Source organism: Prionailurus viverrinus, chromosome C1, assembly GCF_022837055.1.
Source record: "Prionailurus viverrinus isolate Anna chromosome C1, UM_Priviv_1.0, whole genome shotgun sequence".
Classification (NCBI taxonomy): Eukaryota; Metazoa; Chordata; class Mammalia; order Carnivora; family Felidae; genus Prionailurus; species Prionailurus viverrinus.
The window spans coordinates 99,082,056-99,095,354 of NC_062568.1; the positions used below are offsets into that span (position 1 = coordinate 99,082,056).

Below are 13,299 nucleotides of genomic sequence, written 5' to 3' on the forward strand. Positions count from 1 at the left end.
ATTTCATGTTTGTGACTATTGAGTCCTTAGTTTGAAACTGCTTATGGTGGGAGGGGACTATTCCTGGAATAGGATAGGAAGGCTTAAGACACGTGATATCCTGGTTGTCTGAATATGAACTTTCATCAGCCCCTTTCCTATTTCTGTATAACTATAGCCCGCCAGAGTTGCTTACACTGTATTTTTAATATCTAGGAGGAGGTGGTGAAGTTGACTGAGAAATGTCTTAATAATGCCATTGAGAGCCCAGGATTGAATGCCAGGAGAGTTCCTCCTGACTTGAAGAGTAACATTTTGAAGGCTCAAGTAGAAGCAGTGCATAAGGTAAGCTGCCTTTAATGGGGAGAGTCCTGATGAAGCGGAAATAGATGAGACTTACAGCTGAGAACCCTGAAGACACATAAAGTACATGAGTGTTAAATAAGGGTGACCTAGCTAGTGATTGCAGATAGCGAGTAGTTCCCAGAAACAGGCTCAGGATGGCAGAATGCCTTCCCAAGTCTAAGTCTAAGCTAGTTTAAGAGGAGGCAGTCATGGGATAAAAAGTTGAGAGTAAAGACCCTCTAGGGTGTAAGAACTTTTTTTTTTTTTTTTTTTTTTAACTTTTGTTAGGGGCACCTGGGTGGCTCAGTTGATTAAGCATCTGACTCTTGATTTCAGCTCAGGTCATGATCTCACCACTCGTGAGTTCGAGCCCACATCAGGCTCTTTGCTGTCAGCTCAGAGCCTGCTGCGTGGAATTCTCTCTGTCTCCCTGTCTCCCTGTCTCCCTCTGTCCCTGTCTCCCTGTCTCCCTCTCTCCCTGTCTCCCTCTCTCCCTCTCTCTGCCCCTCCCCACTTTCTCTCTCTCAAAATAAATAAATAAATTTTTAAAAAATTAAAAAAAAAACTTTTTTCCCTTTAATTTTAATTTTTTTTTATAATTTACATCCAAATTAGCATATAGTGCTACAATGTTTTCAGGAGTAGATTCCTTAGTGCCCCTTACCCATTTAGCCCATCCCCCCCCACAACCCCTCCAGTAACCCTCAGTTTGTTCTCCATATTTATGAGTCTCTTATGTTTTGTCCCCCTCCCTGTTTTTATATTATTTTTGCTTCCCTTCCCTTGGATGGAGGAAACCCTTTTTTTTAAAGTCAAATTCCTGTGGAAGTGAGTCCCTAATCTTTGCCATTTTTATAGCCAGAAAATCTAATGATTTTTAAATTCCTGTCAATACTAAGTCTGTGGTTTCAGGTCTTTAGCAGTCTGCTACTTCCCACCACCCATCTGACTTCAGTTTGGTAAAGTTGCATGTCACAGTAGTGACAGTTGCAAGGTGAAGGAGTTGGCTGTGACACTGTGAAGGATGCCATGCCCTTCACAGCCTTCAAGGCCTTCAAGGACCAGCCCCCATGAAGTTTATGGCATTCATGCTGTCAGAGTCTGCTTTCCCTTGGTGCTCCCTAACTTTCAGCCTTACCCTCCGTACTAAAATCAGGACAGCAGCCCGTCTCACCAAGTCATGTTATCAACTAGGATTTCAAAATATCTTGTTGAGAAGATGCACTTTACCCATCCTGTCCCCAGGCACAAGCCTTGAACAGAACCTGAGAAGATTTGAGGAGTATTGTTCATGCTTTGGTTATTTATCCTCTCCCCCTAGTGTAAACATAAAGCATGATATTTGTATATAAAAGTAAATATGAAATATGATGATACAGGCTCTGGAATCAGACAACTTGAGTTTGAATCCCTTTCTAGTCTACCACATACTAGTGTTGTGATTTGGCAAGTTAGTTTCTCTAAGCCTCAGTTCAATCGTGTTTAAGAAAAGATAATGGTAGGGGCGCCTGGGTGGCGCAGTCGGTTAAGCGTCCGACTTCAGCCAGGTCACGATCTCGCGGTCCGTGAGTTCGAGCCCCGCGTCAGGCTCTGGGCTGATGGCTCAGAGCCTGGAGCCTGTTTCCGATTCTGTGTCTCCCTCTCTCTCTGCCCCTCCCCCGTTCATGCTCTGTCTCTCTCTGTCCCCAAAATAAATAAACGTTGAAAAAAAAAAAATTAAAAAAAAAAAATCCAACTCAAATATCACCTATTCTTTGAAGCCTTCCGTAGCACACTCATTCACTCTGTCATACGGTCCTTATCATACAGCAATGTGATTCTTCCAGTGATATTTAAAAAAAAAAAAAAAAAAAAAAAGAAAAGAAAAGATAATGGTAGTACCTACCTTAAGGTGGGTTACAAGGACAGTAAATGTAAAGGACATGGAATGGTGAGTGCCTGGCACATAAACAGCATTTGATTAAGTATTGAAGCTACGTGTTGTATTAGCAGTGGCAGTAGTTGTTACTGTTGTTACCTTACATAATATTTCCACTTTGGGACTTTTCTTGACTTGAAGAAGAGAAAAATAAATTCAATAGCCCTAAAATAAAAAGATTTTATTTTATAGTTAAAAACTTCCCCATGAAGAAAAATCCAGGGCCAGATGCCTTCATTTTGGAAATCTACTGAAGAAATAATTGTTCCATACAAACTCTTTCAGAAAATAGAAGAGGAGGAAGCACTTCCCAACTCATTTAATGATACTAGTATTACCCTGGTATACCAAAACCAGCAAAAGATTTCATATGAAAAGAAACTATAAACTAATACCCTTCTTGTGCATAGACTCAAAAATCCTTAACAAAATAGACCAAGTAGGGTTTATCTCAGGAAAAAAGTCGGTTTATAATTTAAAAACCACTGTAGTTGACCATATTAAAAAGTAAAGAAAATTGTCTCAATTCATATGGAAAAGGCATTTCACAGAAATCAACACCCATTTGTGGTAGGTAAATGCTCACAGCAAACTAGAAATAGAATGGAGCTTGTTCAGCCTGATAAAGAGTATCAACGAAAAAAGTCTACAGCTAGCATCACATGCATGCTGAAAAACACATTCACTGAAATGGCCAGTATTAAAAACTGACCATCCCTGTGTTAGCAGTGATGGCACTCCTGCAGTGCACATTGCCGGTAAGAATATAAAACGTTACAAGCACTTTAGGAAGCATTTGACAATGTATTAAATACACACTTCCTACATGACCCCGCAGATCCACTCTGAGGTATGTACCCCAGAGAAATGAAAACGTAGGTTCATACAGGTTATTAGTACATGAATGTTCTTAGCATTATTTGAAGTCGCTAAAAACTAGGAAAAACCCAAATGTCCATCAGCAGGTAAACAAATTGTGGTATATTCATACAGTGGAATGCTACTCAGCACATAAAAAGGAATGAATTGGTGATACATGAGCATCATGGGTGAATCTCAAAAACATCATGCTATTCTAAAGAGATAGACACTAAAAAGATAGGCATTATGATTCCATGTGTATAAAACTATAGGACATACAGCTCATTGTTTGCCGTGTGTCAGGGTTTTTGATGGGGTTGCATTGGAAGCCTCAAGGGAACGCTGTGGGGGTAGTGACAGTGTTGCACATGTTGATTGTGGTGTTGGTTATGCCCCTGTATATATTTTTCAAAATTCATCAAACCACACATTAAAAATGTGTGCTCCAATCGGTTTTCTAGGTGTGTAGGATGGTTTAGTGTTGGTCTGGCTGTATTTCATGGACCCGAGACATGAGGGTTATGGGAGGGGCTGTGGGAGGGGGATGGGCTAAATGGGTAAAGGGCACTAAGGAATCTACTCCTGAAATCATTGTTGCACTATATGCTAACTAATTTGGATGTAAATTTAAAAAAATAAAAAAAAGTTAACAATGTGCTTTTTACTCTATGTAAATGATACTTCAATCAAGTTAAGAGAAAAAACTGATCCCCTCAGAAAAATATTTTAGAATTTCCTCCTAACATACCTTTTGTGTTCAGGGAAAAATAAAAAGCCAAATACGCAGCTTAGTATCTGTCTCTTCTTTTTATCAGGTAAATTCAAAAAATTCTGACATTGAATCTTTTGGGATTCTGTATATATTGACTAACACACCATGAGAGCTGTCTAGTAAAGGGCGTAAATTTGTGTACTATTGAAGTAGAAGTGTGGATTATTAATTTGGGTATGGATGAGACTGCACTAGGTGAGGTACTGGTATTTCCATATGTAAGGTATGATTACCTCTGGAACTGAAGCAAAGTGATATTTCTGTTTTTACTGGAAAGATGTGTAAATTCCTTATTACTTTAGTATCCTTACAAAGATTTACTTTTTTTTTCTTCATTTTCTCAGGTTACAAGAGAAGATAGCTTATTAAGTCATAAAAACGCACATGCTCAGGATGCTGCCACAAACAGGTACAGTTTGGGTTAGACTGAATATAATTTGATGTTCTTTTCCTCTTAACTTTGCTTTTTTGCTCTTTTTTTTCCTGTTCTTCAGTGTATCCCCAAATAATTTCAGGATATCTATTTGAAAGATAGCTTGAATTCACTCTTGTATCCATTACATAGCTGTTTACTTCCTAGTTTTAGATGATCTAGAGATAATTCTAATTAGTCTCTACATTCTCATCCTTCTACTGCAGAGCAAAAGCGACCTTTAGAGATATTTTTAATCTGCATGGTGAGGAATGTATATTATTTCTCTTAACTTCAGCGCCATCCTATTATCTCAGTGGCCTTGTTCTTACAAACTTTCTACTATAGGCTCTTACATTATTCACATAAATTTCTTTGCTGTTTTAAGTCCCTTCCGTGTCTCTTTCCTTTAATAAGTATTAGGCCATTTATTTGTTTTGCTAGGCTTTTATCCCCTGCTCTGTGCCAATTTGTTTTCATCACTGTGTATCCAGTGTTTTGTGCTTAGTTGGTGCTAAACGTTGTTGAATGAATGAGTGCTATTTCTTTTCCCATTATTCAAAATGTATTCAGTGAGCAGTTTCCTGATTAATCTTATTCAGTTCCAGGTACTGTAACCAACATAGCCCTAAAGCATATAGCATGCTTTGTATTGTGTAGATAGTATTCAGCAAACATACTAATTGGTGATCAGGGTAAAACTAGAATTACAATTTAACTTTTTAATTAACTTCAGTAAACCATTTGGCCCACGACATTTAATTTTTAAATTTTTTTTTAAGTTTATTTATTTTGAGAGAGAGAACGTGTGCGATTGCAAGCCAGGGAGAGGTAGAAAAAGACGGAGAGAGAGAGAATCCCAAGGCAGCACCGAGCCTGACATGGCACTTGATCTGAAATGTGAGATTATGACCTGAGTCGAAATCAAGAGTTGGACACTTAACTGACTGAGCCACCCAGCCACCCCTGGCCCGCAACACTTTAAATACTGTTATTATTTAGAGTCTTTTAGAACTTCATTTAAAAAAAAAATTTTTTTTTTTCCAATAGGAAAATAATGGGGATAGGACTGCCCAGTTGCATTGAATTCTTACTGCTGGAAACACCCTAGAATGTACTCCCAACTTCTAGATTTGTTTTTCTAAACGGCTGCTGATATTTTGAGTAATCTAATTTCCCCCTAGGATTTGAAATGTATCCCTTAAGATGTGTTTAAGTTCCTGTTTATGCTTGGGTCTATTTCGGGACCTTTTCCTTTTTTGTTAATCTTCTCTCTAATCTTTTTTTCCCCCATGCCATACCACACTTTGAAAAATTACTGTATCTCCTTTTAATATTTCAAGGTTCTAGAAAACTGTAGAGATTATATATTGTCTGTGTACCAAATGTCAAGCTTTGTACTATCTTCACATTTTGCCGTAGTAGGTATAGACTGTTTTTCCTTATCTTTTTTTATTGAGTTGTAATTTCCATACCATAACGTTTTCCCTTTATAAGTATACAATTCAGTGCTTTTTAGTATGTTGACAAAGTTTTGCACCATTACCAGTAATCTAATTCCATAACGTGGTCATCACCTCTAAGAACAGCACCATACCCATTGCAGTCTCTCCACATACTGGATTTGCTTACTCTGGACAGTTCATGTAAAGGAATCACACAATATGTGGCCTTTGTGTCTGGTTTCTTTCAATTAACAGAATGTTTTGAAGGTTCATCTGTAGTGTATCATGTATTGGTACTTCACTCCTCTTCAGGGCTGAATAATATTCCACTTTGTAGATAGACCACATTTTGTTTATCCATGTATCAATTGATGGACACTTGTGTTCCCACTTTTTGACAATTATGAATAAAGCTGCCGTGAACATTCACATAAGAGAATTTTAGGGGTGCCTGGGTGGTTCAGTTGGTTAAGTGTCTGGCTCTTGATTTGGGCTCAGGTCATGATCTCACAGTTCATGAGTTCGAGCCCTGCATCAGGCTTCACACTAACAGAGTGGAGGCTGCTTGAGATTTTCTCTGTCCCTTTCTCACTGTCCCTCCCCTGCTTGTGTGCACTCTCTCTCTCTCTCTCTCAAAATAAATAAACAACAACAAAAAATAATTTTTGTAGACATGCTTTCAGTTCTATTAATATATACCCAGGAGGGCTATTGCTGAGTCATTTGGTAACTCTTAGGTTCAACTTTTGAGGAACTGACAAACTGTCTTCCAAAATAGCGACATTTTCTGTTCCCACCAACAGTGTATATGGGTACCAGTTTCTCCACATTCTTTCCAGTGCTCATTGTTCTCCATCTTTAGAATTATAGCCATCCTAGAGAGTATGAAGCATGTCTCATTGTGGTTTGACTTTTGATTCACTGAGGATGTTGGATGTCTTTTTTACTTTGGAGAATGGCTATGCACATCATTTATTTTTGTAGTAACAGCTTTATTGAGATAAAATTTAAATGCTATGGTGGGGGAAGGGGCACCTGGGTGGCTTTAGCCACTTGAGCATCTGCTTCTTGATTTCGGCTCAGGTCATGATCCCAGGGTTGTGGGATCGAGCCCTGCATTGGGCTGAACATGGAGCCTGCTTAAGATTTCTTCCCCCTCCCCCTCCCTCTCCCCCTCTCCCTCCCTCCCTCCCTCCCTCCCTCTCTTCCTCTCTTCCTCCCCCCCCCCTCGCTTGTCTGTGTGTATATGCTCTAAATAAATAAATAAATAAATAAATAAACAAACAAATATGCAATTCACCCATTTAAAGAATATAATTTAGTGGGTTTTGTTTTGACATATCTGAATTTTAAAAAATTATCCATAGTTCCTTCATTCCTTCATTGTAACTGCCATTACCTAAGTCAGTCACGGTTTATTCTTTTATTAATGGACCAGGGTTTGTTCCAAATTAATGTTGTACATGTTCTTCCTTACACATGTTGTGAGGATTTTTTTAGGGTGTATACCTACATGGGAGTGAATTTGCTGGGTCATGACATAACACTGAGCAGAATGGCTGCGGAACCTTTTCATCTTCTTCTTTCCATGTTTTGCAGCAGTGTAAAGTACATATGACTAATCTTTTCTTGAAGGTGTGGGAGAATTCATTGTAAAACATGTTGTTTCACTCCTTTTAATGCTCACTTTTTCTTACATTGAATCTTTTCCTCTGAGCTGTTTCTTCTTTCTGAAGCACAAAGTTATATTTTTTTCTTTTTTAGGCTTTACTGCTTGCTTATTCTTGAAGTTCTTCATTTTCATTACTGTATGGTCTAAGAATAGGTTTAAAACAGTTTTTTTTTTTTGGTTAGTATTCAAGGTGGCCTTTCCATCTGAAGACCTATGTCTTTTTTCAGTTCTGGAAAATCATAAGTCATTATCTTCTTGAATGTCTAGTATCCGTTAATTGAAACATCTTGATTGCTGCTCTGTTTCTCACAACTATTTCTTCTTTTTTTGCTTCCTTGCCTCTTTTTGCTTCAGAGTTGTGGATGCAACAGTCATAGCTTCCACTTCACTTTTTCACTCTGGGATTTATTTCTCATTTTTTCTCATTCTCCTTGTAGGCTTGGACAGGAACTGCTCCTTTGCACACTTTTCAGTGACGTTAGGAAGGACTGGGGTTTCCTGCTGGATATGTTATCCTGGTGGATGACGGTCTTTGGCTCTAGATTTCCCCCTTTCCTCCCTGGTGTTGAAGCCATCTGTAACGCTGCTCCTGTTCTCACTATTCTTATCTGGGATTAGACACCACCGTGATTCCTGCCAGGCCTTCGGGTAGCAGATTCTCTGGCATCCTGTCACCTGGCTAATCCTGCTGTAATATCTGGAGCACTCTAGATGTGGCTTCTGCCTTCTGCAGCAGAGCTCTGCAGCCTGTGTCCTGAAGTGTTGGCTTCTCCCTCTGGTTTCCTGACTGTTCTCCCATATCTCAGGTATTCTGATTCATTTCTAGTCCACCAAGGTTTCCCATCCATGTATTTGATAACAGCTTTTAAAAATCAGTCGCTTGGGGGCACCTGGATGGCTCAGTCGGTTAAGCATCTGACTTCAGCTCAGGTCATGATCACGTGGTTCATGAGTTCGAGCCCCACGTCGGGTTCTGTGCTGACAGCTCGGAGCCTAGAGCCTGCTTCAGATTCTGTGTCTCCCTCTCTGCCCCTCTCCCACTCATGCGTGCTATCTCTCTCTCTCTCTCTCTCTCTCTCTCAAAATGAATAAACATTAAAAAAATTTTTTTAATCAGTCACTTGATTTATCTTTTTGGTGTATCTGCCTTATTTTAAGATAAATCTTTTCTGAACCTTCAGTAAGATTTAAGAGGGAAGCAAAGTAGTCTGCCATTTTGATCCATCTGTGAATGAGTCTGATGTGGATATGAAAATTGTTACATGGTAGATAGGGAAGGGTCTCACAAAGGCATCTGAGTGCAACACTGACTGCCATCACGCCCCTCACAAATTGTCATTTCTTCTTCCTCTGCGTGAAGCATTACTCTTCTTCCTGAAGCCCTTTCTTTGAAAATGCTCCCTATGCCTGTATAGGTGCTCCATGATGTGAATTTATCTTTTTCTTCCAGTGCTGTATTAAATGAGAATAATGTGCCCCTTCCTGAAGATTCTCTTGCTCTGATGCATACCACACCTGCAGCAAATGGTTCTGTTCTTAAGGTAACAACCCTTACTTTTGAAGGTTTCTCTGAAGACCATACTGAGTTGAGTCCTGCAGTATAATCATAGACATCTGGTGATTTCTGATGGATACCGGAACTTAAGCTGTAAGAAAAGCATTGAGCCTCAGTTCTCTAGGGAGAATCCTATTGTCACATCTCTCACAAGAGTATCACAGGGCTTCTTCAGTTTCTCTGTTATTTGTTGGCCTTTTGTTTTAGGTGCTCTTTGTATTTTTGTTTTTTTGATGCTGGCTATGCCTCCCTAGTGTCTCAAATGATAGATGACACATAGTAGGCACTAAATAAATATTAATTGAAACACCAGCAACCTATCATTGTGTTGGCAGTATAACCAGGTCATCACAGCCCCTGCCTTCCTGATAGCCACTTGTCACACCTGTATCAGTCTAGAAATCAGAGAAACCCAGTTCATTGCCCACTGAGTGTTTTAATTTGCAAGTTAAATAAGAAATTGTCCTTGCAAATAAACGTTTACCTCTTTAACTACATAAATGCATTTATTGTAGAAATTTGCCAAATCCTTCATAAAGAGAAAAAATTAGGAATCTCCTATATTCCCACTATCCAAAGACAATGTATAGTTAATATTTAGGTGTATAATTTTTCAGACTTTTGGGTTTAAAAAAAATCCAACCTAAAATATCTTCAGTCAGGAGCTTCCTTCCTGCTCATTAAAATTCTAAAAAGCCATATTGACATTGTTGGTCATTGAAATTGAAGTGGAACCTGAGATTTTTTGGAACAGAGAAGGGCATTTAATTCAAAGATTTATTGCATTTATAATATGTACCAGGCAACACGCTAGTTTCAAAAATTCAGAAGTGAATGAAACACGGCCTCTTTTTTCAAACTGCTTATATTCCACTGGGGAACAGAATTTTAATACATTGTGGTAGAGACAGATACACGCTGTTTGGGGGCACTCACCCAGGCCACGGCGAGGGGTGGGGGTGGGGGGAGGGTTGGTATAAGAGGAGGGAGATGTGAGAAGTGAGAGAACAACTTTTTCCTATGTGTGATTAAAATTAAGTTGAATGTTGAGACATAAATAGGAGATTGACCACAGCCTCAAGGCAGATAGGTGGAAATAGAACTGTATAAACCAAGGGCCTTTTTGTTATGTGTACTAGACCCTGAATTCTTTTTTTTCCAGATTGGAATTTTATCTTTTATTCTCTTTAAGTTCTTCCTACCTACCTACCTTGTCTCTCTCTCTCTGTCTCTCTCTGTCTATAGTACAGAGCTGCATCTTCCATAAGGTGCTTCAAATAGTAATTAAAAAGTGTTAATTAACATTTATGGGGGAAGTTCATATTGTACTCTTCTGTAAACAGTGATGTACTGGCACATCTGGATAAAGCAGTGTTTGTAATTTAGGCATCTTCTTCACTCAGTGTTTCCTATGCTGAACCTTTTTACCTCTCTCTTCAAGTCTAAGAACTAAGAGCCAGGACGGTCTTAACCTTACCCGAGTTTTGTCTCACTAAAAAGAGTAGCTATGTAAAAATTCACATGATACTTTATCTTTTTCAGCTTCTGATTGTAGTCTGGTTCCCCTTCAAGCAAAAGTGGAATCACTATAATAACCATGATTCCTGAATGTCCTGGAGTTTTTTAAAGGTTAACACCAAGCAGGCCTGAGTCAGAATTGTAAATTGAGAAGATGCGGAAAAAATTTAGTTAGGTGGTTAATGATTCATTTAAAGTTATGTATTTTTTATCTTCCCTAGGATGCTACAGATGAATTGGATGCCTTGCTTTTATCTCTGACTGAGAATCTAATTGACCACACAATCACACCTCAGGTAAATATGCTTAAGACAGCAAAGTGGAAAGGAATTTCTGTTTTGAAAAGTCTTCCTGCTACATTCCAATCTTTGCCTTTTTAAAAAAAAAAAGTTTATTGGGGTGCCTGGGTGGCTCAGTCGGTTAAGCGGCCGACTTCGGCGCAGGTCATGATCTCGCAGTCCATGGGTTCGAGCCCCATGTCAGGCTCTGTGCTGACAGCTCAGAGCCTGGAGCCTGTTTCAGATTCTGTGTCTCCCTCTTTCTCTGACCCTCCCCTGTTCATGCTCTCTCTCTGTCTCAAAAATAAATAAATGTTAAAAAAAAATTTTTTTTTTAAATAAAAAAAAGTTTATTTTGAGAGAGAGAGTGTGTGTGTAAGTAGGGGGGAGGGGCAGAGAGAGAGAGAGAGAGAGAGAGAGAGAGAGAGAGAGAGAGAATCCCAAGTAGGCTCCATGCTGTCAGTGCAGAGCCCCACACAGGGCTTGATCTCATGAACTGTGAGATGGTGACCTGAACTGAAATCAAGAGTCAGACGCTTAGCCAACTGAAGCACCCCCAAATTTTGCCTTTTTAACCAAATAGTAAAACTGTTCATTTAATAAGAGGCCATACTTCAGTAACCACTTAGCTTTGCCTTTCTACTAAAATTTCACCACTTTGAATTTATGTGTCACTTTATAGAAACCACATGTTACTATAAGCCTCTTTGTTATTCAACATTATATTAAATAACATGAGAGGAAGACTGTGGAGATAAATATAGAGTTAAAACAATAAGGATATAGAGCATAAGAATGGTTGGCATTGAACATATTGATTGTTACTGCAGTATGGAAGATGCTCTGTTGGATACAATGGCTGAATTATAATACAAATAAGAAACAGTTCTTTCCTGCCAGAGACGTAGGGATGAAAGGCATATAAATAACTCATTTAGTGTCTTCTGAGTAACATGACAAGAACTGCTTTGGGAACTACAAGTCATTCTTAAGGCTTGGAAGTACAGATAGTGCTTTCTGTGCAGCTGGGTGTTTGCTTAGATCTTTAGTTCTTAAACTTAGGTGTGTATCAGAATCATCTGGAGGGTGCATCAAAGATTACTGGCTCCACCTTCAGAGTTTCTGATTTGGTGTCAGGGGTTGGGGCCTGAGGAGTTGCATTTCTCGCATGTTCCAGGTGATGCAGATGTGATTTGGGAACTACTCTTTTGGAACCACCAGCTTAGATCAATGAACAGAGACTTGACCAAAGGATAAGAATAAATCACAAATCTGGAGAAGTGGATAGGCAGAAGATAAAAGGGATATTGTCAGTATTGAGCCATGGTAATACTTTATAAAGACAAAAAAAAAAAAAAAAAAAAGGAACTTTGAAGATTAATGTAAGATGGCCTAAAGGCCAGAGAAGGAATCCCTGGGGCCTAACTCAGAACCTTATTCCATGTACACTCTATCATAAGTGGATAGAGTGATGAAAGTCAAATTGATTAAACAACCCTTTTGTGTCACTAATATGTTTTCCCTTCCCTAAAAATTAAGACTGCTTTTTTATTTTAAATCAAAATTTAGAATATGATGTATTTTAGATTCTGCATATGGACTGTTCTGTTACACTTACAGATTTGTAACACTCTTTTAATAACTAGCTTTTTAACTGATTTTGATATACAGTAAGGTCAGCCAGGCATCATGATGTAGCTGTTTTGTTTTGTTACTTTTGCTTATTAATTCTTTCAGACGAATTATAGAATTTTTTTTCAGGTCCTACCCCTCCAAAATCCTTTGGGTTTTTATTTGCAAATACATTCAATTCATAAGTTAATTTGAAGAAATTGCCAAATTTGTAATAATTTTTCTTCTTAGCTAAGAATACAATGTTTTTCTCATTCAAGACTTCCTGTATTAAAGTTTGTCCTTATAGCCCCGCCAATATAAGTTCTGTACTTTCTAATTTTTATTATTTTCAGATATTCCTGTTTTTTTGTGAGATTTTATTTTCCCATTAATTTTAAACTGGCTTTAAGAAGGCTATTGTATTCTGAAAAAAAAATTCAAAACTTTTCATCACTGAAAACAGTAAAACTGTAAAAATAAAACAGTAAAGCTATAAAAAAATTATAGATATTTAAATAAAGTATGCATTGGGGCGCCTGGGTGGCTCAGTCGGTTAAGCATCCCACTTCAGCTCAGGTCATAATATCACGGCACGTGAGTTCGAGCCCCATATCAGGCTCTGTGCTGACAGCTCAGAGCCTGGAGCCTGCTTTGGATTCTGTGCTCTCCCTCTCTCTCTGCTCCCCACCCGCACTTGTGCGCTCTCTCTCTCTCTCTCTCTAAAATAAATAAAAACATTTTAAAAAATTAAATAAATAAAGTGCATTTTATTGAGGGAAGGGTTTTTATTATATTTTTGTGTTTACCTCATTTATAGTTAGCATTCTCAAGGAGTGTGCAAATTATAATCGTAAAGTTCTGTCTTCCCTGAGAGGAACAAAGGCAGAAGGAATCTAAAATTTATAGCAGAAATATCTATTACTAAGGCTA

General features: G+C 38.5%; 1 protein-coding gene across 3 annotated transcripts in view; it reads left to right on the top strand.

The window, feature by feature from the left end:
- The window catches only part of EPB41L5 (erythrocyte membrane protein band 4.1 like 5), a 142,385-nt gene that overhangs the window by 115,083 nt on the left and 14,003 nt on the right, over positions 1–13,299 (top strand). For all 3 annotated transcript variants that reach the window (XM_047870927.1, XM_047870924.1, XM_047870926.1), the window contains exons 19-22: positions 196–324; positions 4,220–4,284; positions 8,855–8,945; positions 10,699–10,773. In XM_047870927.1, the coding sequence (XP_047726883.1) occupies positions 196–324; positions 4,220–4,284; positions 8,855–8,945; positions 10,699–10,773 (360 nt within the window). The remainder of the gene's footprint in view (positions 1–195; positions 325–4,219; positions 4,285–8,854; positions 8,946–10,698; positions 10,774–13,299) is intronic.